Source organism: Fusarium solani (assembly GCF_023522795.1).
Source record: "Fusarium solani strain SB1 chromosome Unknown bctg00000002, whole genome shotgun sequence".
Taxonomy (NCBI): Eukaryota; Fungi; Ascomycota; class Sordariomycetes; order Hypocreales; family Nectriaceae; genus Fusarium; species Fusarium solani.
Window position 1 is genome coordinate 3,063,564 of NW_027072155.1, and position 25,056 is coordinate 3,088,619.

The 25,056-nt window shown below is 54.1% G+C and overlaps 8 protein-coding genes across 8 annotated transcripts; 5 read left to right on the plus strand and 3 right to left on the minus strand.

Moving 5' to 3' along the window:
- Positions 1–552: 552 nt before the first annotated feature.
- On the plus strand, positions 553–830 carry MRS44_004898 (uncharacterized protein; the record flags this gene model as incomplete). Its single annotated transcript, XM_046268729.2, has 2 exons — positions 553–674; positions 737–830. 2 exons carry the CDS (start codon positions 553–555, stop codon positions 828–830), a joined length of 216 nt encoding a protein of 71 aa, XP_046135950.1.
- Positions 831–3,246: 2,416 nt separating this feature from the next.
- MRS44_004899 (uncharacterized protein) lies at positions 3,247–5,104 on the plus strand (the record flags this gene model as incomplete). Its single annotated transcript, XM_046268728.2, has 3 exons — positions 3,247–3,732; positions 3,788–4,803; positions 4,858–5,104. 3 exons carry the CDS (start codon positions 3,247–3,249, stop codon positions 5,102–5,104), a joined length of 1,749 nt encoding a protein of 582 aa, XP_046135949.1.
- A 2,623-nt stretch (positions 5,105–7,727) lies between these two features.
- MRS44_004900 (uncharacterized protein) lies at positions 7,728–9,977 on the minus strand (the record flags this gene model as incomplete). The annotated part of the gene is made up of 7 exons (XM_046278318.1): positions 7,728–8,244; positions 8,293–8,744; positions 8,821–8,976; positions 9,026–9,230; positions 9,293–9,404; positions 9,566–9,688; positions 9,935–9,977. 7 exons carry the CDS (start codon positions 9,975–9,977, stop codon positions 7,728–7,730), a joined length of 1,608 nt encoding a protein of 535 aa, XP_046135948.1.
- A 6,129-nt stretch (positions 9,978–16,106) lies between these two features.
- MRS44_004901 (uncharacterized protein) lies at positions 16,107–17,962 on the plus strand (the record flags this gene model as incomplete). The annotated part of the gene is made up of 3 exons (XM_065622375.1): positions 16,107–16,522; positions 17,282–17,712; positions 17,772–17,962. The coding sequence occupies 3 exons, from the start codon at positions 16,107–16,109 to the stop codon at positions 17,960–17,962; spliced, it is 1,038 nt and encodes a 345-aa protein (XP_065478447.1).
- A 500-nt stretch (positions 17,963–18,462) lies between these two features.
- On the minus strand, positions 18,463–19,108 carry MRS44_004902 (uncharacterized protein; the record flags this gene model as incomplete). Its single annotated transcript, XM_046268726.2, has 2 exons — positions 18,463–19,037; positions 19,090–19,108. The coding sequence occupies 2 exons, from the start codon at positions 19,106–19,108 to the stop codon at positions 18,463–18,465; spliced, it is 594 nt and encodes a 197-aa protein (XP_046135945.1).
- Positions 19,109–19,617: 509 nt separating this feature from the next.
- On the plus strand, positions 19,618–20,629 carry MRS44_004903 (uncharacterized protein; the record flags this gene model as incomplete). The annotated part of the gene is made up of 2 exons (XM_046268725.2): positions 19,618–19,653; positions 19,697–20,629. 2 exons carry the CDS (start codon positions 19,618–19,620, stop codon positions 20,627–20,629), a joined length of 969 nt encoding a protein of 322 aa, XP_046135944.2.
- Positions 20,630–21,556: 927 nt separating this feature from the next.
- On the plus strand, positions 21,557–22,239 carry MRS44_004904 (uncharacterized protein; the record flags this gene model as incomplete). The annotated part of the gene is made up of 2 exons (XM_046283925.2): positions 21,557–21,664; positions 21,715–22,239. The coding sequence occupies 2 exons, from the start codon at positions 21,557–21,559 to the stop codon at positions 22,237–22,239; spliced, it is 633 nt and encodes a 210-aa protein (XP_046135943.1).
- A 393-nt stretch (positions 22,240–22,632) lies between these two features.
- MRS44_004905 (uncharacterized protein) lies at positions 22,633–24,909 on the minus strand (the record flags this gene model as incomplete). The annotated part of the gene is made up of 3 exons (XM_046278317.1): positions 22,633–22,683; positions 22,739–24,450; positions 24,681–24,909. 3 exons carry the CDS (start codon positions 24,907–24,909, stop codon positions 22,633–22,635), a joined length of 1,992 nt encoding a protein of 663 aa, XP_046135942.1.
- Between the last annotated feature and the right edge of the window lie 147 nt (positions 24,910–25,056).

A 25,056-nucleotide genomic window follows, 5' to 3' on the forward strand; every position in this document is an offset into this window, starting at 1 on the left:
CTCGGAGACTTGGCAGCACCCAATCAGCTTCGCAAATGCCTTGACGAAACCGTCCCTGGCACGAGGCGTTCATCACCCCGAACGCAAGAAAGGGTGGCCCCAGAGGCGCCTGAAAGCATCCTTGGCCAGGATCAAAACATGCCCTTTGGAAGAAGCCACCGCGGGGTCTAATGACGTAGTGGGCGAGTGTTGGATTCTGCAATCAGCTGTAGTGGGGGATTCACTGACGTCACATCATCGATCGGTTTGCTGAAGTTCGATCCCAAGTGCTTCTCGATAGCTCCATGACGGTAATTTGGTGAATCGGCATAACGGCTGGTACACAGACATGAGAAACCTCAACAATTCCAACAAGTAATCCACCTGCTTGCATCGTGAGACTAACCTAAGGCTTCTTATCTTTGCAAATTTCCTACTTAAACCCTAGGTCCTCCCTACCTCTAAGACTCCCTTTCTTCCTATCATCACACAACAACTCAAACAATCATCTCAACCTTCAATCCAAACAACCAAACCACCACCTCAACCCCCAAAACCACCAACAACTTTACAATGGAGACCGCTAAGCAGGCTTTCAACTACGTCGCCGAGAGCGTCCAGGGTGCCACCGCCGGTGTCAGCAAGGAGGCCAACAAGGAGGTCGCCAAGGACTCCAACGCCCCCATCAGCACTCGGTAAGCAGCTTCCACACAACTTCACGATGGCTTCAAACCAGAATGCTAACGATTTCATTCAGTGCCTCTGCCGCCAAGGATGCCCTTTCCGACAAGGTTGACGAGTCCACCCACGACAACAAGGCCGAGGTCCACAAGCAGATCGCCAAGGAATAAATCACGCTTAATGATGGCATGAATCGGAACGGCGTTGCAAGCAGGGAGCATTGGGACTTGATAGGCTTGATGACTAGAAGCCAATAAACAACTGTAATAAACAACGCGCTCATTGCACTGGTGACTTGTGAACTTGATGATGCTTGACCGGTACATGGATGTTGGACGAAAAGGCCGAACCAACAGAGTAAGAAGGTCGCAATGGCTTTGCCAACAGCCAAACAACACCAACCTTAGCCTTCTACTATGTATGGCTAGGCAACTTGGAGAGACTCGCTAGCCATCATTGATGATTGATTACTCTTGTGCCTGCCTATCGTTGAGGGCGTAAAGACCTGGCCTCATTGGTAGCAATACCAACTATCCACCCCCTCAATGCATTGTAGCTGGAGGTACGAAAACATACATGCTTATCACTCGAGTAGCACCACCATGTTCACATAGACAACTGAACAGCTACTGTGCGTGGAATCTAATGAGGTTCAACATGAATTGGAGATCACGTCAAACATTCAATGGATCAAGAGACCGAATAGAAACAAGAGCAGGCAGCTCACACCTCTCGGCATGAACCGAGGGATGTATGCCGTTTGCCTTGAGACAGACGACACGTGAAGTCGAACCGCCAACAAGGATGATTCCAAAACATGCATATAAAGGCCCTAGCCGCATTTGTCAAGCCCCGCGGGTTCGCTGTGATTCGTCAAGTTTAGAGATTCGGTAGTTGGGCGCGGTTGAATTCTCCGATCAAGCCAAGAGCGCGAGAGGTTGAATTTCTGGGCTACGTCACGAAATGTGAGGTGCAAGAACAAATCTAGGCATCGAAATTCGAGGGCATTCGTTCGGGGAGTTCGATGGCCTGAGGCGAGGATTGTCCCATCAGGCAAGGAGCTTCGGCATGATTGGTCGGCAAAAAATGGCGAATGCACGGAGGAACAAAGTCCGAATCTTGAGTAAATCCGGGGGCGGGGGGATGAGATGACCGCTCGGGAGGTGCTTCGGCGATAAGGGAGTGAGGCCGGAGGCGGTGCTGGACATGACGGTAGTGCACGGGGCGACTTTTGCGGTTAGAAAAAGGTTAGCAGCCTGGTAGCTGGGCCGGATCTGGGAAGGGTCAAGCTGTGGTATCAGTCGGAGCTGAGAGTCGGATTGACTGTATACGCATGCGTGAGTTGAGATATGTCGGGGTCACCGTTTGTCTCGGCGGCATGACAGCAGGCACCCGACGAGCTGCAACTGCAACAATGGGTTGTGCACATGGCCGTTCATAAATGCGAGGACCGGACGAGGCCACAAGAGGAGAAGGGGAGACTCGGGGAACCTGTGCATGATGAAGGGCGCGGGCATGTCAATTAATAGCGGCGGAGGCAGATCAGCCAGGCATGCCGGGTGTCCGGTGGGGGACAGGCCAATGGACGAAGAGAACAGGCCGGTGTGGACGGAAATGACGGTCTGTTTGATCTCAAACGTGAGTCAGATGGAGCAGAAAAAGAGCGTGCTCGAGCCTCGTTTTGGCATGGCCTAGGTGGCTTTTTGTTTCGTCTTGTTGTAAATCTCGGTGGTTTGATGCGTCCATGGTCCATGGATGGGGCCGGTGACCGGTCGCGCCGGCTGACAAATGCACCTGGCGACTCGATTCGCACTGTCATCCGTCCCAATGCCACCATCCAGCCTCCTCACTCTGACCTCTTCCTTTGTCTCCCCCCACTCGACGTTCCCTTTTCCTGATCCCCGTTTACAGGGCTTACGGCAGAAGCGACTAGAAGAAATCTTTGTGACTCAGGCAGCAAAAGTCTTTCGCGGCGTTCCGTTCTTGCCGCAGCGTCTCCCGCAGCTCTCCTTGTACACACGCGGCCCGCCACCTCTGAACCTGCACCTACGGCCGCCTACAGTGCGACTGCCAGGTACCCCTCACCCTCTGTAGGTACCTGCCACCTGCCCTGCACGCTCGGCGGGCGCTCTCAGTGCTGAGCCTGCACTGCAGCCAACCAGCTACAACCTGGCCCCCGCCAAACTCTGGCTCTCGTCCACCCCATCCGCCTGACGCCAGCTGCCACCCATCGCAACGATTCCATCATCCATCTTACATAGTAACCTGGTCCCTTGAGATCTCAATCCGAAAATCCCCTTATTCCGCCTCGTTTATCAATCTCTTGCCTGCTCATTGTGTCATATACGCGCGAGAACCGTGTATCGCTTCGCATTACAAAGCCCCGCTCGCTGCTCTAGTCTGAGTGGCCGCCAACACGCCGACGACGCCGCTACACAGGCTCTTTGCCCCCCTCTTGCGAGAGAGCCTGGAACGGCAGAGAGCTTGGATTGATATCCATCTTCTACCCTTGCCTTCTCTCGCCACGGTCCGCGACCATTTCTCATCCTCTGCGCCGCATCTCGTCGACCTTCTTTGACCTTCGCGATGGCTTCTGCTGGCACTGGTGGCTCTTTGCCACCCAACTTCCTCTTGACCCCGCAACAGCAGAACCTGCTCTTCGCTGCTCTCAACTCCAACAAGCAGCAGACCTCTGCGACTTCTGCGAACAACGCCCTGTCACTTTCCCCGACTTCGTTCCACAACTCGGCCGCTCAGCCCAAGAGTGCTACGAACACGGCATATCAGGAGAGCCCCTTCCTTGATAACTACGACTACGACTTTGGCGATTCCAGCTTCGACTTCTCCTTTGCTACCGATGATCAGCCCTCCATGATTGGAGATATTCCTTCCGCTGCCGGTGCCGCTACCTCCAAGTCCGACTCCACAGAGAATGAGGGTACTGAAAAGCGAAGCCACCCCGATGATGAGGACGAGGAGACCAGCCCTGGAAAAGACCCCAAGCGCCGCGAGAGCACCGAAAAGGTGCCCAAGAAGCCTGGCCGCAAGCCCCTCACATCTGAGCCCAGCTCGGTATGTTTTACCCCCAATACTGAAGGTCTGATCCGTTTACTAATCCACACTCTAGAAGCGCAAGGCCCAGAACCGAGCCGCCCAACGAGCCTTCAGAGAGCGCAAGGAAAAGCATCTCAAAGATCTTGAGACCAAGGTTGAAGAGTTAGAAAAGGCCTCCCAGGCTGCGAACCACGAGAATGGTTTGCTTCGCGCTCAGGTCGAGCGCATGACATCCGAACTCAACCAGTACAAGCAAAAGGTGTCTTTGATGACAAATAGCAAGGCGCTGCCCAGAGAAAAGGTTCCCTTTGGCAACGCAGCAGTCAGCAACCTCGGCGACGTCAACTTTCAATTCGAGTTCCCCAAGTTCGGCATGCTCCCCGGACCTCCCGTCAACAAGCCACAGAGATCTGGCTCATCGCCTACAAGCCCCCTCCAAAAGGCCTACCCAAGCCCATCAAACCTCTCCAACGACTCTAGATCACCACAGTCTCAGTTCAAGGATGACTTGGCCAAGTTCTCGGGGGTCTTTAGTCCTTCCATGTCTAGTTCGGCTACGAACCCTTCGCGCGCGAGCGTTGACTCTGCGGGCTACAGTGCCAATGGTGCCACAAGCTCACCATCTGCGTCGTCGCACTCCAACACTGGTCCTAGCTCTTCTTGCGGGACGTCTCCCGAACCCTTCACACAATCACCAATGGGCTTCAAGCCTGTTGATACCATGACGACCATTGGTGAGGAGCAGTCTTCGCATGCTCCCGCAGACCACTTCTCGAATGTCGACTTGAGCAGCACCAACTTCGACTGGCTTGCCCAGCAAAATGGCGGTCAATTTGATCCACAGCTCTTTGGCGACTACCGTGAGCCTCAGGATAATGTTCTGTCGAACCCCTCGTTTGATGACTTCTTTAACGACGCCCTCGACACCGACTTTTTCGTTCCATACAACATGGCGCCCACTAGCCCTGCCTCCAAGCTCAACGCCCAGCCCAAGAAGGCTCCAAACCTCATTGACCAGATTGATGCCCAGCAGAACTCGATTGATGATGAGCCTCTGAAGAAGCAAAATATGAATTGCAATCAGCTCTGGTATGTGATGCCACCACACTATGGCAGTTTTTCGTTGTCTGACCCATATTGCAGGGAGAAACTTCAAGCTTGCCCCAAGGCCCAGAACGGCGAGTTTGACCTGGACGGTCTTTGCTCCGAGCTCACCAAGAAGGCCAAGTGCTCCGGTACTGGCCCTGTGGTGGCGGAGACGGACTTTGACACCATCCTCAAGAAGTACATGGGCAAGGATGTGTCGAGCAGCTGCGTCGCCCACACGCTGGGTGTCGAGATTGAAGTCGACAAGGCCAAAGCCGACAAGCATCTCGGTCTGTCGGTGTGAGATGTATCCACACTCGACACAGAGTCGGTTGTACAGTATCAATCTAACCCCGGCGCTCGGCAAGCAGCTACATACGGAATACGGCGTTTACAACAGAAAGGATGGACTCGGAAAATCAGGGGGATCGTGGCTCTTCTCTTCGTTTGCTTCTATCAGAGATGGCCATGAATTGCATGGATGAGAGAAGGGAATTCATCATGGCATGGAGAATGTTGCACACTCAGATGTCGGTTTTCTTGCCTAGGCTTGAGGCTCTTGTTCATATTTTCACTTTGCTTTTCCTTTGGACGGCTTTGTTTTTTTGCTGCTATGAATAATTGACTGATGAGTGGTTTTTGGAGGTCAACAACAAAGGAAACGCTACCGATGGATGAAAGCGAGAGGAGACTTTTGGAGGAAACAAACAGCCGTCTGTGTCTGCGTAAGCGTTGATGCTGGATGCGTTGTATGTACATCAGCAACGAGACTATACTCAATCAAACATTTTCCATTGATACACCTTGGTCGGACCTGACGTTGATATGCTCACTTGATGGTGGCATTTCTAGGTTGACTGGGAGCTTAAGAGCCAGTTTCTATGTTGCTGCCTTGAAACAGCTTCTACTGACTGTCCTCACCGTTTCCGTGTATTTGTGTAAATATTGGTGAATGAGTTGATGCGTTGAGTAAGTGAGAAGGACATTCATTAATGGGTATAACTGGCGGTATCTTATCTGCAGGACATGTATACTCAACACAACCAACTCAACATGGCATTGATTGAACAGGCCCTTGATCCTTTCTCTATCTAATCTGAAGTAGCCGGTAGGACTGGCTAACAATGGGGGTGTTCACAAAGATCTGAAACGTTGCTGTATGTCCACCGTTGTCTGATCTGCTGTTTACGGGACCTTCAACAAGCCCTCATCAGTACTCTGACCTACGCATCTAAGTGACCGTATATCTGGAAGACCTAGCGTATGGGTTAGGGTTAAAATAGCAAAGACCTTTCTGATTTTTATAAGTGCATATGTGTCAGAGAGTGGCTCAGTGAGAGGCTTGCTGCAACTCCCGATATAAGGCAGCACAAATGATGTCCGCGCTCGGCTACGTGGATAAACGACATGTTTTATTCATCTTGTGATATGTGAGAATGAAATACATCAATAATTGAGAGATATTAGGAGTTGGAACAGAGAGAACATGGATGTTATTGAGTGTAGAAGTGAGTGCAGCGGATATCACAGGTAGGCCTTCAATGGATGAGCAGACATTGACAAGGTTATGTTTCGATAAAGCAGCAAGGCCCGATATACTGGTATTCTTGCAGTGTATTCCACGCGGGCTAGCCATTGGTTTAGAGAGACCTGACAACGAACGCAGTGGGTGTATCAGATCGATTGAGAGATGACATAACTATAAGACTGGTACCTAGGCTCATTTTCTCCTCATCACGACCACTTATCAGCAGTCTCGCCCGGGAGCCTAGAAGTAATCAATTCTCAAAAGTGCATCTCGATCATGAATACCGAAAGAAAACAAAACATCAGAGTAATTCGCCTCTAGGATCTGCAGCATCAGTTTGGTGTTCCTCTCTTCTTCTCCGCATCGGTGCTTTCTCTGGCGAACCCGATATTGCATGAAACAGCTAAACTCAGGGAGTTGGCACTACTCTTTCTTATTTGATAAGGCCTAGGAGTTTACACTGGTCATTCCCTAGCAACTCTTCGTATTCACCTGCCAGGTATTCCCTGTGATGAAAGTGCACCTTGGGAGTCAATGGTCTGGTCTACGTTTATGAGAATGAGAACAACAGCACAACAACGATATGATGTCACTCACTCCTGGGAACGATGGATAAAAGTTTACACGGGGTATTATTCCAAATATGCTCACAATAACGAACAAGTTAAACCATCAATACTGACATCTCCTCCCAATGCCTCGCCTCTCCTCGTTTGACTCTTCCAACGCACTCCGAAACCTAACCGGCTGTATATAATCTGATCCACCTCAACAGACGTTTGCAGATGTGTCGATCGGGATGGGCAAGTGTAAAATATGAGTATATCCCGAGAAAAAACAACCCCAGCCCCCCCGACAGAGAGGAACGCCTTTGCGGCTGCGGCAGAGGCACGTCGCCTATGCCGCGGGCCAAAGTGAATGAGATGCCGCCAAATGATGGATAGCTCCACATGCGATATGTCCTCGGTCTTGTGCCAAATAGGTAGTCTGTTCCAAATCAACATTCGTTCCTTGGGATAATGCCCCTCTATATCCTGGGGCGGCAAGGGCGTCTAGCCGTAAACCATGACCGAACGCCGTAATGAATGAAATAGAGAGGCCGTTTCTCATCGTCCTTTGTCTCCCGTCGCCGCGCCGCGCCCCGTCCGAGCCCGTCTGTTCCGAGCGTAATATTAACCGGCTACCGAGCTCCATGATGCTGACTCGCGTCGGTCGAATCCGATTCCGATTCCGTCCGTCATGGAGATACCGCAGAAGCCGTTCGGTATCTGCTGGCCGGGTGCAGACTCGTCGTATAATTGAGCCTCCTACTCCGTAGCGCGGGGGTGCAGTCCGTCGACTGGCCATTAATCCTTCGTCGCTGGTACGCGAATGGCCCATTGCGAGCCTCCATCATCCTCTAGCCGATGACAACTCTTGCGCCTTCCTTGCCCAACACACCTCTCTCCTTTGGCTTCGGGCTGTTTGTGCGGCCCTTCTTGCCCTTGAGGAATCCAAACATGCCGCCAGAGCCCTCAGCCTTGCCGTCTGCCACATTGTTGGCATCAGTAGGCAGCGTCGCATCCTGCCGAGCCAGCTCAGACCAGCTACCGCCACCATCAAGCGTTACCTGAACACCTCCCGTGGGACTTGTGACGCGTTGACCAGCAATGATGGGAACGTGACGAGCCCGGAAGTCGTTCTGGTATGGAGGTGGCGGCGCAGGCCGGACCGGACGGCCTTGTCGGCTTTCATTGCTGAGACTCGGGTTGAGAGGTGATTGCTGATAACCTCCGTTGGATGCTGGCATAGGTGTGGCCTCATCCGTCGTGAGAGCCTGAGGACCGTGATCTGCTGACTCGTTGTTCTGGTTCTGGTTCTGGTTCTGATTCTGGTTATGGGCTTCCTCGGTGGCGCCTTCAGTAATTCTTACGTGGCTGGTTAGTATAGGAGCAACAAGGGGAACTTGGCAGGCTGTGACTCACCTCTTGTATGCAGCCACCGTGTAATCAAACGGTCTGAAGTCTGTCTCGATCATGCGGTATAGCTCATCTTCCCGGATCTCCTTATCAGTCGCATCGTCCTTTAGACGCTCGCGGGGCTTCTGACGCCTTGCACGGGCCTCGAGAGGCGCCTCTTCCAAAAGCAGTTCCTCAAGGTCGTACGTGGCGTCAAAATTGGTCTTGTCGGAAGAAGGCACAAAGATGGGCTCGATTCGCTTTTGCTCCAGGAGCTCGAAATCGAAGCATTTGAAGAATTCGTTATTGATGAAGCTCTCCCATGTCGATCCCATTCGAGTTTCTCGGTTCGGGTCGAGGGCGGAGCCGATTGCGTAGAGGCATGCGAGGGAAACGGGAGGCTGTGTTACCGGATATTTAGGGTTTGCGGCCTGGATTTGCTGGCTGAGGGATCCTTCGGAACCACCCTCGAAAGGTCGCTACATCGGGTCAGCGTCTTTTGACTTGGGAGAGGCCTTTGCTGCGTCTGGCAGGACTTCATTATGCCGAACGTACCTTGTTGTAGATGCACTCGTAGAACAAGACTCCCAGTGACCACCAATCTGCTCGCACATCGTATCCCTTCCCGGCGTACACCTCGGGGGCGAGGTAAGCCAGAGTGCCGGATTTGCTCGTGAGAGTGCGGCCCTTTACCACGTCGGAAGCAACGTTCTGCCACCGGTTAGCTTCGCCCTGGTGTTGGGAATCACGGAAAGCATACAAAATCGGTCAAATGGACATGTCCATCGGCATCCAGGAGGACATTGTCGGGCTTGATATCTCGGTGGATGATATTTTGGGCATGCACGTATCGCAGGGCACATCCCAGTTCAGCAATCCAGAATCTGACCGCCTCTTCGGTGAATGTCTTTCTCGAGATGTGGAATCGCAAATCACCGCCCGTCATCAAATCGACTACAAGATACCTATTGCTGCGCGTGAGCCACTGCTGTGTTGCAAGGGGGATAGAGGCCGGACAGGGGCGTACATGTATTCAATGTCCTGGAAACTGTATCTCAAGTTACAGATGAAAGGGTGGTTGACGTATTCGAGCATTCGGCGCTCACGGATGATGTTACGGACGCTCTCGGATCGTACGACTGTGGGAATAGCATCGCGATTAGCTCAGCTCGAGGACAATAGACACTACGCCACACGGAAAGGCCACGCAGACGATTGCCGGTACAGGCACGAGTGGTACGGCTCAGGGGCGTTGTTCAAGGCCAGCATTAGGGCGCAACAAGTAGGAACGGAGACCTACCTTCATCTTTGCGGATGTATTTGAGGGCAAAGGACAAATTGGTGTCCTTGCGTTCGACGATTCGAACCTTTCCAAAGGCGCCTCGGCCGACGACTCGCAACAGACGGAAGTGATTGAGGTTCACTGTAAGTAATAGTATCAGTACAATGCTCAAGCCATTTGTTGCACAATTATTCGGTCAAGTCGTGTTGTTGCAAATACGGGGCCTAACGACGACAGAAGAGGTTCGCGCCATGCACGGCACACGTGGGAAATCGGACGGTGCCAAGGGACTTGCGGCTGAAGACGACGAACGACTAGAAGGAGGAAGAGGCGATGGAAGAAGGCGAGGACCAAGAGATCGGGGACAGCGGTAGGCGGTTCACGTACCTTCGCCGTTGAGGTCGACGGGCTTTCCCTGGCCGTTGCCCATCGTGAGGGGATGGATGTGGTGGACGACGTTGAATTATCGTGATCGGTAACAAAGTCCCATGCTGAGTCTCGAGTTGTAAGGAATGGAGCACGAGTGGAGTCGGAACGCCGTGGCAGTATCTCGCAGGGGCACTGTCCTTGAGTGTGATGTATGTAGGTACTGTAGTAAAGAATGCTGTGACGACGTTGACGGCGATGATGCGAGGCAGAAGCAGGCCCAACTCAAAAGTCAAGTCAGCAGCAAACAAGGCTGGGGCGCTTGTGAAGTTGGAATCGGGACTTGGTGGAAGGAAGCAGGGTCTGGTCTGGGCCTTGGCGGGCGGCGCAACCACGGGAGGCGAGACGAGGCGAGATCGGCTCTGCTGTGCAGCGCAGTTGGGGTGATCGGTTCGCTTTTGGGGATGTCGTCGGAGGAGGTGGCGGCGGGAAGAGCAGGCAATTCGGGGAGGGCGTGCGACTTTGTTTGGGGGGAGGGGACCTTTTGAGGGGGAAAAGGAGGACGAGGAGGGGGCTTGTGGAGGCGTTTTGAGGATGCCAAATTGCTTTGCTCCGGGCGTTCAAGAACGAGGCCCCGTTGGTAGATGGCGACGATGATGGCGACAAAACGATTCGTTTGGCGATGATGATGGGGTGACGTTTGGGCGTTTGTGATGCGCTTCCAACGATGTTCTAGACGTCCCTCTGTACGGTACGGTACGGCAGCGCAGCGAGTCCAGTCGAAGAAGCAAGCAGCAACCTGACAGGACGGGACAGTCAAGGAGGAAGAAGGAGAGGAGCCTGGCCTGGCCCGGTAGGAGAGTCGCAAGTGGAAGGGAGGGGGGAAACTAGTTGGGTCCGTTCTAAGGTCTGAGGGTTGGAGGGTCTCGACAGAGTGAGCGAGGGTAGTAGGTGACCTTTTTCTGGAGCAACCTCCAAGCGTCGAATGGCAGGCAAATAGGCCAGAGACAGCGACAAAACAGCAGAAACTGAACAGACGGCCACGCCGTCAAAGGACGATGATCCCACTCAATTTGCCAGCCAAGCACCGCACCGCGGCAGGTCAGTAGGTACCTCGTCTCGACTCGACGCTGAGGTGCCCTCAAGAGTACGACCGAGAGACAAGTCTGGTCTGTGCCAACGTACCCAGAATGGACCGTCTTGCAGGTGGTCCGTATGGTTCTAGTTCCCTTGCAAGAGACGAGAGCACGGACAACCGCAGGGCAGGGGTCCAGAAGTGGTGGATGATTTGAGTGAGTGTAAGAGAGGTACCGACGAGGTACGTACAGGACAGGAGCAGCAGCAGCAACAATCACTCTCGACGGCCGGGAAGCCAGGTCCAGAACAGAAGGGATTGTCGTTATTGGCGTAGCCGTAGATGACTTGATGACGGGAGAGCCGGGGCCATGTCAACGGGATGGACCAAGTCAATGAACGGATGGCGTCGAACCTGGGGGGAATGTGAGAATGTCACCACCTCATGGCGGCCGTGTAAGACGAGCCTGACTGCACTCCACCGGCAACCCGCCAGCCAGACTTGACTGCTCATGCTGGTCCAAACCAGTAGGGGACGACTGCCCGAGGATGGATTGCTGCTACGACGTACTGAACTGTCCTGGGTCAAGTGTTGAGTGCCAACGAACGCTATTGCGGCGCGAGCACCTAGACCAGGGCGTATCGTGGCCAGGCGTGGGCTAGAGTTAGAACCAGAGGTACAGCGGTACGTGGGACAGGACGGAGCTGGTCCAGCTTGGGTAAGGCGGGTGAAGCCAAAAGCCGCCTGGTCTGGGCCTGAGTGGGAGGATGGGATGGAATGGCTGAGACCCAATGGCATGGGGACTCATGGAGATGGGACAATCAATGCCATGGAGATAATGGACGTTGATGGGTTTGAGTGGATCTGAAGCCAACCTGAGGCAGGCACCTTACCTCACCTCACCTACCACAGCACATCTCAGCCCGGGTGCCTGCATGTACTTGATGCAGGCAGCAAATCGTATGTCACGGGATTCTCGTTATTTCTGCCTCCCCTCCTGTCTTACCTCGCCTTTACACCTTATTAGCATGGATCGTCCTCTCGCTATTCCCGGCCCCGTGCCTGTCTGCTGGCTCAGAGTTGAGTTCATTCACCGCGGCCCCAGACCGCGACAAGGGTCCTGACTCTTTGCCCGCTGTTGTTGCCCGTACCCTTGCCCCGTACCATTGAATTGGGGGAGGGTGTCCAACGTCCCTAGGTGCAGCCGACCTGCAACACAGCCGGTCAGTGATAATCATCGATACGTCAGTCCCCTTTTCATCAAATGCCTTTGTTTTCGTGATCCTTTTTCTCTTCTGCAGCCACCCAGGGCCACTGGCTTGACGGTGTCTTTTACCCTTTTGCTGTCCCTCGGCGTGTCCGAGGTGGGAGCGCTTGCGGGGAGGCGGCGCGTGGCGGACAGAGCCAGTCTAACCACTGAACAGCTTGACAACTCCCGGCAATCAGTTCAGGGAACCCAAGCATCGAACGCCTAGGTACCCCAAGTACCTATCGACGCATCCTCAACCTGGGGCCATCCTGGCGCGCCCCTCAACCCCTGCAACCAAACCGCACAGCGCCCAATCGCCGGGGCGTTTCCCCTAAATCTTACATGGCCGACTTTCAACGCGCACGATCTACATGCCGGTACATGCGATACCTTCTCGGCGGGTCTGCGTGCCCACTAGCTCCAGCAACACCGGCTTGCCTTCCTCGTGCGCTCCTCGTGCTCTCCTCGTGCTTTTCAGCCAATTGGACCCTCATCCTAGTGTACCCCCAATCGTCGTCAACCACACAGGAAACCCGGCTGGCTGCAGTTTCGATGCTGGGAACCGACACAGGACAGCTGCTTGCTTACCACCGAATCCTGATATCAAACTCCTAAACACGACCAAGACCGTTAGGATGGGAAAGGATCTACTGAGGTTCAGCTTTGCTGTGACGCAGTGGTGGTCCCTTGCTTAGGCTCACCGGAGAAACATCCTTTTCTGTCCCCATGCCTTAGTACACACACATGGCGCCGGTTGACGATCATTCCTATGGATCCTGCGTCAAAACTGTTGTTGCTTCAGGGTGCGCCATGGTGTCTTGATCTGCTCGTTACGCAGCACCACCAACAAGAGAAACAACAGAGTTGGCGTCGTCGTCTTCGGGCGCCACGAAGCCACATGGACCGGCAACCGTGGAGCGGCGGACACGCGGCGATCAAGCCCTCTGTCAGCCTCCGGAGATCTGGAGCTCATCACATCGTGCTGTTGGTCAGCATCCTCGTCTGCCACTCTTACTTGTGTCCCAGACTGGCCTTTCACATCTGTTACCGGCCGCCATGTCCATCGTCACCGCAACCAATACCCAATCCGCTGGGCCGCTGATGTCGATGGGACAGGCTCCGATCTCCCTCTTTCATCTGGCCCCTGCATGAATGCCAAACCATCACAGTCGTACAGCGCGTCGACACGGTCAGCTTGGCGGCTCCCTTTCTTCAGGAGCACGCAACCAGACCGGATCTGCAGTGCGACCCGGCATCGTTCTGGAAGATTTCGGTTCAAGTGTCACTGCAGCCCCCTTACATGCGTGTTGAGACGCCCTTCATATGCAGATAAGCGACGGAGATGCCCGTGGCGGACTGCCATGGGATGGTTGTGCTGAGTGACCTTGTGGCGCCTCCATCTTAACCAAGGTAGGCATTCCCGTTGCCGCGTTCCGGTGCTAACGGCAATGCCTACTCCCTTTGGTCCTTATCCTCGCAGCTCAAGAGACCCAGGGAACAGCCCAGCAGGTGCGTGGAAACAAAGGTTGGCTCACCGGCTACAATACAGGCTGATATGGGTACAAGTACGATGGCACATGGTACAGGCACACTCATTGCCCACCCGCCACGCCGACCCCTTGCTCCCACATGATTGTGGAAATAACGGCTGCCGATGGCACCAAAAAGCAAAACCACATTTCAGGTCCCCTGCTGCAACGGCGCCGCCTGGCTGCTGCAGCCAACCACTTCCAGAAGCCGCACAGAGGCAGATGAACCAGCCAGATGTCCCGAGGCGTTTCACAGCCTGCATCCGCGGCGTTCCAGCCAGCCTCTGACGGGCGAGCGTCATAAGTGGCAGAAGTTGCAAGGCTGCATGTCGTTGTCGTCCTGAAAAACGTTTCCGAGGGCCTGTCGACTCGACCCATGCCCGCCGATCCTCCTATTCTGTGACGCCGCAACCGCCTCCTAATCTCGACATTTACTCGTAGATATGGCATCCCGTGGATTCGAACCTCGCTTGCACTTGAAGCCATTCCTTGGCCAGAGCATTGCTATGTGTGCACCCCGGCGAGAGGCATGTGAAGATGGCTCCCGACTGCGCCGGAAGCTCGACCACGGCGGCCACGAACAGGGTCCATCCCGACAAACGTCACTTTAGCGAGCATCGTTTTCCTTCAACTTGGCGAGGTATTAAGATGATGAACCCATCCAAAGGCGGGCCAGTTTTGCTGCTTCACTTTCACAGCCAATGGTATTGCCATGCGGGGAGATGCCACGGAATTGTTCTAGAAAACTTCAGCTCAACAATAGACTCCGAGGGACGCCTCTCGGGCGATGCCGCCGGCCATCAACAGGTTGGCTGCCTTAGCCTGGGCCAAGAGCCTCACTTCAGATCTCGGATCTCCGCGCAGCATCTCGGCCGTTGTCCGTCTGGTTGCTTTTTGCTTTTTTTCTCTTGCCGTGTCTGCTGGGAATGCCCTTGGGTTATGTCCTCCGATCAGTGGGAATATGCTGGATGCCAAAGAAAGGTGACAGGGTTAGACAACTTACACCGGCGGAACCGCCGGCTCAATGAAGCTGTCAAAGAAACTCCCGAGCTTTTGACAGCACTCTAACCACGTATCTGGCTTCTTCACTGGGTTGGAGTAGTGGCGTGATTTGGTACTGCACTGGCCGTTTGATGAACCAGGAGACGGGGCATGTTGGTTACAACACCAACAGTCGTGCCAAATCCGGAGTGCCTCACCGCTACCATCAACATCTGCGGGTTCCTAGAGCGCCAGGTTTGGAAGTGTCAGATCTGGCAGCCTCCATACCAGGGCTTGGTACAGGTTGGTCCGGGGTTGAGATGAGTGTCTCAGATCCTACAACTCTACATAGTGCCATCACAGGGAGCCTGCGAGCCGGTTTTGTGCTCGTGATGATCGATTCGGGAAGGCGATGGCATCGAACCACTCGTCGTTGTTTGCCTCAGTGGTCTTTCATCCGGGCTACCGGACTGTTTGCCATTATCGTCACCGACTTTATTTGTCCCGTTTTGTTGTTCAGCTCGATAGCCCGAAGCTTGGATCGACGAGGGGTCAGAAATCACGGCTGGCAATTTCATCTTCTGCCACGTCTCGATATGTCGGCTGAGATGCGGGCTTCTAGTTCAGAGCACAGGGCGTGTTTGGGGCCCCGGATCCGCGATGGCTTGATTGTCGCTTGTGTTGGACCTTACGCTCTGTCACGATCGGGGTGAACCAACAGGATCGAGGATCTTGGGGGAGGTTGAGCTGCATGTCCCAGTCTTGTAGTTTGCAGGCGACATTGGGGTTTCCCTTTGCAACCAGGCAATGCTCGCTTCGGGGCTAGTCTCCATTGTGTCGTCGATACCTCACTTGAACAACCGTACGACTGCAATGCTATACAGCCCCTTTAAGCGATGTCAAGACCCATGCAACATTGGGGTGCGTGGAGGGTTGACGACCAGGGCCTGGCGCTTGGCAACGGCCTAACATTCATCAGACCATGTCTTGGGTGAAGCCAGGTGCTTCGGCGAGTGGGAGAGTCTTTTTTTATTCCTACATAGCACGATGCTATTGCCAACGAGAACGAAATCCAGTTCTGAAGCTCAGAAGGCCCTCATGATGCCTTGCTATTGAAACTACGTAGTCAAGTGGATATGGGCCACGGCTATCCACAATCCAAAGTGATGACGATGGCTGCCACTTGCACCAGAGGTGACAGTTCGATGACGTCAAAAGAAGCTCTCGATCGAAATAACTATTTTTGATCTCGGAAGCCTGAAAGTAGTTTTCTTCCCAGATTTACCAACTCAATTGACCGGAAAGTAATCCTACAGCTTCAATTGCGTTCACATCATCATCAACATCATCATCGTCACCATGTCTCTCCTCCGCAACGTCCTCCGCGCGACACAAACCACCGTCCGCCCTCTCCACACGACTTCTCGCCTACGGGGGCCCTATAAAGACTCTCAGGACCGCGAATCGCTCCGCCCTGTGAGCAACGAGAACACAAAGTCTGGGCGTGACGAGCAAGTGGCTAGCGAGCACGCCGATACGGCCTTTGACCCCAACACGACACGACCCGAGGAGGCAGCTGCCCAGACACAGAACAAAACCAGCAAGAAGGGCCCGAAGGGCGAAGATCCTCTGAACGCGAGCGGTGCGAACCAGGACTTCAGCAAGCCGTTGGGGGATGAGAAGACGATCAAGAAGACGGGTGCCGGGAAAGAGACCTCCAAGGAAGGGGCGAGTAAGGAAGGGAGTGCGCCGAAGAAGGGAGAGCCAAAGAAGGTGTGAGATTGGGAACTACAAGGGGAAGTCAAGGTATCTAATGCAAGATGGACAACTTTTTGGAGGGGACGCTGGAGCCCGGTACCCAGAGCTGCCGTTAACTTGTGGATAAGTTGGTTACCGGGATCATATTCCCTAATGAATGAGTTACGGCTACTGTGTCAGACGAGACTACCAATATCAACCAGTGACCATGTCTTGATTCAGTTTTAATTGTCGATGAATTTGCTTTGATAGGTAGTAGTTATCAAACTGAATGAACCACACCACGGCTCCGTTGATCGGCCCCACATCTCCGTTCTCCTCCGGCAGGTCCTGAACAATAGGCAGGCACCCGGGTCGAGGAAAAGAGAGACACCAGTATAAACGCTTTTGCTTACCCTCCCCTAAAGATAGTGAATAGAGTATAATAAAAAATGGCAAAGGAGCTCTAAAGCGTTGCCTTTATTATCATATATCTTTAGCTAAGCATTCCGCTTGAGAGGAGCGAGGTGATTCACCCTCTTGATATCCTGGTGTCTCGTTTATTTCTTGACCCGCGTGGCAGGAGGGGCCTTGGACGACTTCCAGTCCTTGCCTCTGCTGAGGCGCAGGCGTGACACATTCGCTATGGAGTATTTCTTGTCGGAGTTGACACTGTTAAATCCAGGCATCTTCATCATCAGCATCAACTCCTATCTTCTAACCAACTCACTCCATAAGATTCAACCCATCATAAGTATCAACCCAAGTATAACCTCACTCACGCAACAAGTTTCGAGATTTTCGGCAATTTCTGAGTCACCCTGGTCCGACTTGAGCAAGAATGTCCACTGCTCAGCTCAATATCGAAGAACTTCTCCGTCTGCGTGTAGAGAGGAAATCTCCCGCTTCCTAGATGCAGGGCCGGGCCAATATGGAGAGGTTGAGGCTAGTCTTATAGCTGCAAGTATCAACGGACTATTCCGGGAATTATGGGAAAGAGAGTTCCAGAACGAGGACAAGATTCCAGAGTTCTTCCGGCGGCTGTGGAACCTGATCATCTCTATGGCGTCCCGGATACAACCCGAGGATGAGCGCTTCGACATGCTTGTGCGGTTATTGAAACGACTCCAAAGCCTGCGTTCTGGGTTGATTCTGCCATGGCTTGATATGGCGACGGTGTGGAAGGATATGCCGCTGCTTGGGGAATGCTTGCGCGAGGTCGCAGACTGTCAGTTTCCTCTTGATGCTTTTCACAACCAAGTGTCGCTGGGCTGACAAGTTGACCAGCTTCCTTTATGACTGCTACTTCTTCTTCTCCGGTTAAATGGATCTCTTTGCAGTCCCTATTTGCCCGCCTCTACGGCAAGGGAATCGCGGAGCGTACCGACCTTGCCATCTGGGTGCTGCGTGAAGCGCTAGAAGAGTCATTGCCGTATGGTTCGGCGCGCCATGCGATGCTGGAGGGGGCATGCCAATAGATTCAGCATGCAGGTCAAGCCTTGTTCATACGTGCCCAGTCTACTAAAAGGTTGACGGACTCTGAAGCCCGGGCGTTGAGAGTCGGCAGGCTGGCGAAGGGTATGCAGCCTGGTGTAACCAAGGATCGATGGGAATTTTGGCGGCAGAGGCTGGAACTGCTGGGGGAACAGTCGGGGCAGGGAGTGAAGCGAAAGGTGGAATATGCTGCGAGACACATGAAAGAGCTGGAAGAAGCGTATGCCAGAAGGGAGACGAGGCAGTTGAGGCAGCGGTTCGTGAGTGATTGGTTGGCGGCCGACAATTGACAATCAGCGGGTGACGGTTGGTATACAGACACGCATCAAGTGGTAGAAGCAAGCGGTTATCCATAGATTCAGTCAAGAGGCACAAGAAAATGTGCAATCGTGTTCATCATGTCGGTGTAAATGCCGAAACCCACCATGGCTCAAACTCCCAGACGCCAGACTCGTTGATGCATAAAACGACCAAGTGATGCTTTTCAAGCGTACATCATATCGCCATCCTCCTCCTCGCTGTCTTCGACGACCGGAACCTCCTTCTTCTTGGCCAAGTCCTGGCGACACATGGGACAGGTGCCCTTGCTGCGCAGCCAAGGGCCGACGCACTCGAGGTCGAAGCGGTGGGCGCCGTTGCAGGGCAGCTCGACGACGAGGCAGTACTCGTCCTCGAGATAGGGCACCTTGCAGATGGCGCAGTCGTCGTCCTTGTCGAGGGTCTTGCGGTTCACCCGATCGAGAGAGTCGACAAACTCTTGCGACACGCCGCGCAGACGGGTGGGGGGATCATGGATGTCGTCCTCGAGGGAGCTGATGAGGGACTCGAGGAACTCGCGGTTGCCCTCGGTCGGAGCGGTGACGTGCAAGGTCTGCAGCTGATCCTGGAGGAGGCGGAAGAGGGCGGCCGTGTCGACGGGTGTGGGAGTCGCGTGCGGGTTGTGCTGCGGGGTCTGGTCGCCCGAGGGCTCGGAGAGCTGGTTGAGAAGGGAGAAGAAGGAGGCCATGTCGACGCGGCGGCCGGAGCGGCGAGGCTCGGCGAACTTGACGTTGTGCTCGACTTGAGACTGTTAGTAGAGGTTTGTGATGGATGGAGGGGGAGGGGTTAATACCTTCGTATTGAGTAGCCATTGCGAGTATGTAGCGGGTGGCGAGGTGTTCTAGAAAGTATTGGTGTTTAGTGAGGTATAGGATTTGCAAAAGAGAGCAAGATCATATAAGTGGAGGGCGTAGGCGACAGGATATCGTCGTGGACAGTCAAGTCAGACGCAGGCAGAAGATGATGTCGCAAGTCAAAAATCCATGGACGTCTGTCTGCGGAGACGGAAGGTGGGGAACTTGTAAAGAGCTTAGCAGCTTGGACCCCTGCGAATCACTGAAGCTTGGCGCTGAGAGGGACGATAGAGAGGTCAGCACTTGAGATCTTGGGACTCGATTAGATGCTGACAGCTTCACTTACACGTTCTTTCATCCGATGTCTTTTGGAGTAAAGTATCATGCATCGAATTAAACCCAATTCAAGTATACGAACCACTGCTTTGGGCCTTGTACAGTTATCACATGTCAATAAAAACCAGCTGATATCAGCCAGTACAGGCTGGTACTGTAGGGACTGTACCTGCCAGTGAGGTCCCTCCCGCATGGCGTCACCACCCCGAAAGTCCGCTCCGCCCGGGGTTAGCATCTCTCGATTCTCTTGTCTCCAGACCTGATTCAAAGTTTCGGCTCCTTCTCACACCATATATAAACCGGGGGGTTTCTACTCTCGTCTCGAGTCTCTTGGCTGCCATTTCTCGTCTTGATACCCCTGTCTATCTGTTTGATAACCCACCGATAAAAGCTTTTTGCAAAGCTGCTAAAGATAACAACCTCGAGCCAACAAGCACATCATCGAGAATCACGCACAATGGCGACTCCCCTCCTTCTGCTGCCATCATCGGCTCTACCGGCCTCGTCGGCGGCCACATCCTATCAACCCTCCTCGCCGCCGAGACATTCACTCCCGTCCATACCATCACCCGCCGCGCACCCAAGGCCGAATCGCCTCGCCTCGACGCCGTCGTCGAAGCAGACAACTCTAAATGGGCTGGTCTTCTGTCTAGCTTCGCCCCCACACCCTCGGTCGTCTTCTCCGCCCTCGGCACCACGCGCGCTGCTGCCGGAGGACTTGCCAACCAGTGGAAGATTGATCACGACCTCAATGTCGAGCTTGTCAAGGCGGCCAAGGCTGCGGGAACAGGAACATTCGTCTTTATCTCGAGCGCGGGCACGCGAGGTTTCCCTTCGAGCATGGCGCCATACAGCAAGATGAAGAACGGCGTCGAGGACGCAATCAAGGAGCAGGATTTCCAACAGGCCGTCATCCTCAAGCCTGGCATGATCCTCGGCCACAGGGAGCAGGGCCGCGCGCTCGAGGGAATCTTCCAGGGAGCCGTTAACGGGCTCGGCAGACTCAGCACCGCGGCAAAGGACGCTGTTGGACAGGACGCCGAGGTGATTGGCAGGGCAGCCGTCAAGGCTGCGCAGTTGGCCGCTGAGGGCAAGGCGCCCAGCAAGTACTGGGTCGTCGAGGCGGCCGACATTGTCAGGCTGGGACGGACAGAGTGGGCGGGCAAGGAGAAGGCCGAAGAGGAGGTGAAGGCGCAGGCGTAATGAGACGGATGATCTGTGTTGGGCCTCTATCACGATCACTTTTATGCGCTGGCAGATGTCGTCACACGCTCCTTTTGCCTCTTTTGCTCTCGGACTCGGAGCTCAGAGATGCTACACGACGTTGCGCTGCCTTTCACAACCTCACCAAGTTGTACTTGTGTTTTTCGAGAGCATGTGGATGCTCATGTCTGGCGGGTTTGGCCTCCCGTAAAGGTCAAGACTTTTCTAGTTTCTGATACCATTGTTGGAGGAATTGCGTGAGAAGGGATGAAATTGACGAATACCAGAGAATATCTGCAGAGAAGACCTGACAGGGAGAGTAGGAATTATATCAATACCCCATCTATCAACTTATCTTATATGGCTTCAAACTGAGAGTGAATGTACGAGTGAGACAGAATGACTTGTTACTGCACGTATTATTAGTCGAGTCAGCCCGTCAGTCCGTCTTGCGCCAGTCTTACAAAGCAACCAATCCATCTTATCTCCACAGCCAGAGATATATACCTCTTTTCTCTCCCCCTTCTGCCTATTCACACTCATCTCACAGCCAATTGAACAAAAAAGCCACTATCCAGGGCATAGTAAGCACACGGAAGACAACTCTCCGAATCTCACCCTCCTTCCTCCGCACTTCGGCTTCCCTAACACTTCCGCGCGCCGGTTTTCTGCCCCGCGCCGAGCCCCACCGCTGGCACGCTCATCATCGCCAGCCCTCCATCGTCTTCTATCAAGTTCTCACTCTGAGATTCACCTACTCACTTACGAGAACCTGTCCACAGTGAGAACTGAATCTCTATACACTTGTGCAAGACGGAAGACTAACTTGGACTATAGCTTTTAGTCAAATTTTCAGTGTCGTGAGAGTCAACCTCTTGGTTGTGAGCAAAAGCATCTAGACCAGTTATCACCGACTTCAAGATAACAATGTCCTCTCGTCCCTCCATCGTCGGCCCCGATGCTGGGCCCGACGCCCCTTATCCTCTTCACATGGAAGGTAACGTCATCTCTGGCTTTGGTCGGGGTTCCAAAGAGGTACGCAAACACTCTCACCGTGAACGATCAAAGACTCACAAAGCCTTCAGCTCGGCATCCCAACTGCCAACCTTCCCGTAGACGCCGCCCTCACCCCCTGGATCGCCGATATGCCCTCGGGAGTCTACTTTGGTTACGCTTCCCTCGCCCTGCCCAGCACACACCCGGACCACCCCGATGCAACGACATCCAAGGACGCTCCCAGCAGCAACGAGGCGGCACTCCTGGCATCTGCGCCTCAGAGCAACCCGCCCTTCCACATCTTCCCCATGGTCATGTCCATTGGCTACAACCCCTTTTACAAGAACACCGTCCGCAGCGCCGAGGTCCATGTCCTGCACAAGTTCACTGCTGATTTCTACGACGTGCCTATGCGTCTGCTCATCCTTGGCTTCATCCGTGAGGAAAAGGACTACAAGAGCCTAGACGCTCTTATCGAGGACATCAACTTTGACTGCGAGGTCGCCAAGAACAGTCTCGCACGCGAGGGCTGGGTGCCGTCCAAGGGGCGTGTCATTGGTGGTGCAAATGTTGATGGGAAGCTGGATGCTCAGTGGCTTACTCGGACTACGTGATAGACGGATGGGCCGTCGTTTGGATAGACGGACAAGGCAAAAGGCACGAGGAGTTATGGATAAACAAATGGATATAGAAGATACAAGTCTTTCAACACCCCTTGCATTTCGTTTCTCGTTTCGCTCTCCTAGTCACTATCCGGGTATCGTGCGAAACCCTCCTCTGCTTATCCAACAGCACCGGCATTAAACCATGTACATGAAACTACATCGCATCATGACTAGTCACCCATCTAGGGGCACATGCTCTGTCTGGTCTCTCTTCCGGTCTAGGGCCCCTCCCTCGAGGGCCAAGAAGAGAGAGGGCGTATTCTCGTAGAAAAAGAACCTCCCGTCCTGCACAAAGTAAAGGGAGAATGAACGTATCATCAAGGTCCCCGGCAGTCTGCTTCACTAGACTGCGAGTTGCTGAGGCCCTTGGTCAGGTAAATATCGTGGCAAAAACTAGACAACGTCAGTCAACAGCTCACAAGACACAACGTTCATCACAGCAACTCACGTTTATGATAATCATCATGGGAATGTCAAAAACATCCCGCTTAATGGTCCAGCAATAGGTGCATTCCACCTTGCCGTCCTTCTCGATCCTCGAGATGCCATGCGAGCCGTCGATTCGCGTCACTCGGCTGCTGAGAATGCCTGGTTGCGCATCTTTCTGGGAACCTGGCTCTGATTTCTGGTCCGGGTCCTGCGGTGCTCGGTACTTGTTGAGTCGGCAGCTTCGTTGTACCTTGCCTCGGCTATCCTCGAATGCTAGTAGTGAAAAGTCTTGGTAAAACTCAACAACACTATCGTCATCTAGCAGCTCGCCCAAGAACACGGGCTGAGGTCGTCCACCGCTGAGGTCAAGCATGGCTCTCTGAGGTCGTGGTGTCGTCATCTCGCCCTGTGCGTTGTGTTCTGGCGTGTTGGTTCCGTTGGTCGATCGGCCGCTGTAAACATTTACGTTCAGGTTGGGCTCCTTTCCGAGCAATACATCCTTTGTCCACCCAGTCAGCGCTGTGAATTCCTTGTTAACGGCGGCAACTTCTCCCGATCTTCGGCAGACGATCGTAGGGGCACAGCAGTGCTGGAGGAAATCGTCGTACTCGACCAAGGTACGCTGGAAGCACTTTTCCATAAAGACGAGATCTTGTCTAGTCAGGTCTTTGGTGCAAGAGATGAACGACGGTCGAATCTCGCCAAGCGCTTTGGCGATCCGCAGCAGCTTGTTGCCGGGCAGACGATTTCGGAGGACGGCCACCATGTTGTGGAATCCGGTGGTATAAGGATACGGCTCCTTGACGCTCTCGTAGATGGCGGCAGAGTCTCGTTGCCTCTTGCCGAGGATCGATTTGGGGCCAGCCTTGTTGTGTTTCGGCCTGGGTCGTGTCGCGGCCGGGACCGTGGGGATACCAGCAAAGTTGTGGTTTGGTGAACCATCCATGCCCGCAACCGAGTGCGGGCTTGCTGTCGTGTCCGTACTTGGGCTGGCAAGGCTCGTAGGCCCAGCTGCAATGGCATAAGCATGGGGTAGTCCGTGCTGGAGGTTGCCCTGCGCATATAGAGACTGGTTATTTTGGTCCATACCCGAGAAGTCGGCCCCCAACATGGGATGATCAAAGCCGTTGTTTGCGTTCCCGAACAGGGCGGCATAGTTTGCCTCAGTCGTTGGAGTTTGTGACATGGAGTTCTCCCGCGGAGGCGTCTCAGCGCCGAGGGCCATCTTGTTGAGGATGCCAAACTCCCATCCGGCGTACTGACTACCAAAGTTGAGACCTTCAAGATCAAAGTTGTACAGGGCAGGGTTACTGGGATCAAAGAGGGCATTGAAGTCCATGTTACCTGCAGGCATCATGTTGTTCATGGGCGTGTGGGTTGCATTGTTGATTGGGCCCTGGAATGACGTCGGGGATGCTTGAGGGTTGAAGGGTGGCAAGCCGTCGATGCCAACCGGGGTCTGGGCACCGGCCGAGTAGACGGGTAACGACGCGGTGCTTCCCTGGGAGAAGAAGTTGCTGCCCGTGGTCGACAGGTTATCCGAGTGACTCGAGCTGTGACGATGGCCGTTGGTTCGCGAGGGCGTAGGGTTGGGATTGTAGTTGGGACCGAGGACAGGTCGAAGGGCCTCCGGGGGAGCATCATGGAGGTATTTGGCCTTCTTGCGGACGCCATCCTGGCAGGCATCGGCGAGGCCTCGCTTGATGCATCTCTGGCATGGTCTCTCATCTCCTATGGGAAGATGTCAGTGTTGAACCTTGCTTATGAGGTACGCCCATCTCAACCGTCGATCCCCTCCCGTGAGGCGACAAGAAAGGGGTAGCAGAGCAGAGCCGCAGCCGCAACGCTGGTCGTTGACTGAGGCAACTGAAAGGTCAAACTTCACTAGAGGAGAGAACCCGCATCATGATAATCGACGCATAAAGGCACGAGGCCAAGATGGCCGTCGCAAGAGGACTTACCACAAGTCAGATGAGCCCGCTGACACGCAAAGCACGCCCTCCGCGCCTTTTTCCTTCTGGGGCGCAGGGGGTCCTTGGGGTCGTACTTCTTCTTGACCTCGGTGGTGCTCTCGGTGGTGCTCTGCTCCGTCATCTTCTCGTCGTCCTTGAGAAAAGTCTCGGTGTCGTCCTCGTTCTCAGACATGACATCTGAGACCTCAGCACCGTTCTCCTCCATCTCGTGCGGCATGGTGTCTTAGGTTTTATATACAGGCCTGGAGCCGACGCGACGTATGGCGACGGCTGGAATATCCTCCTCTGAGCCCGGGGGCTTTACCTGGGTTGCTGCACAAAGAGCGGCCCGGAAATGCAGGCTCCGAATCCCCAGAAACCTCTT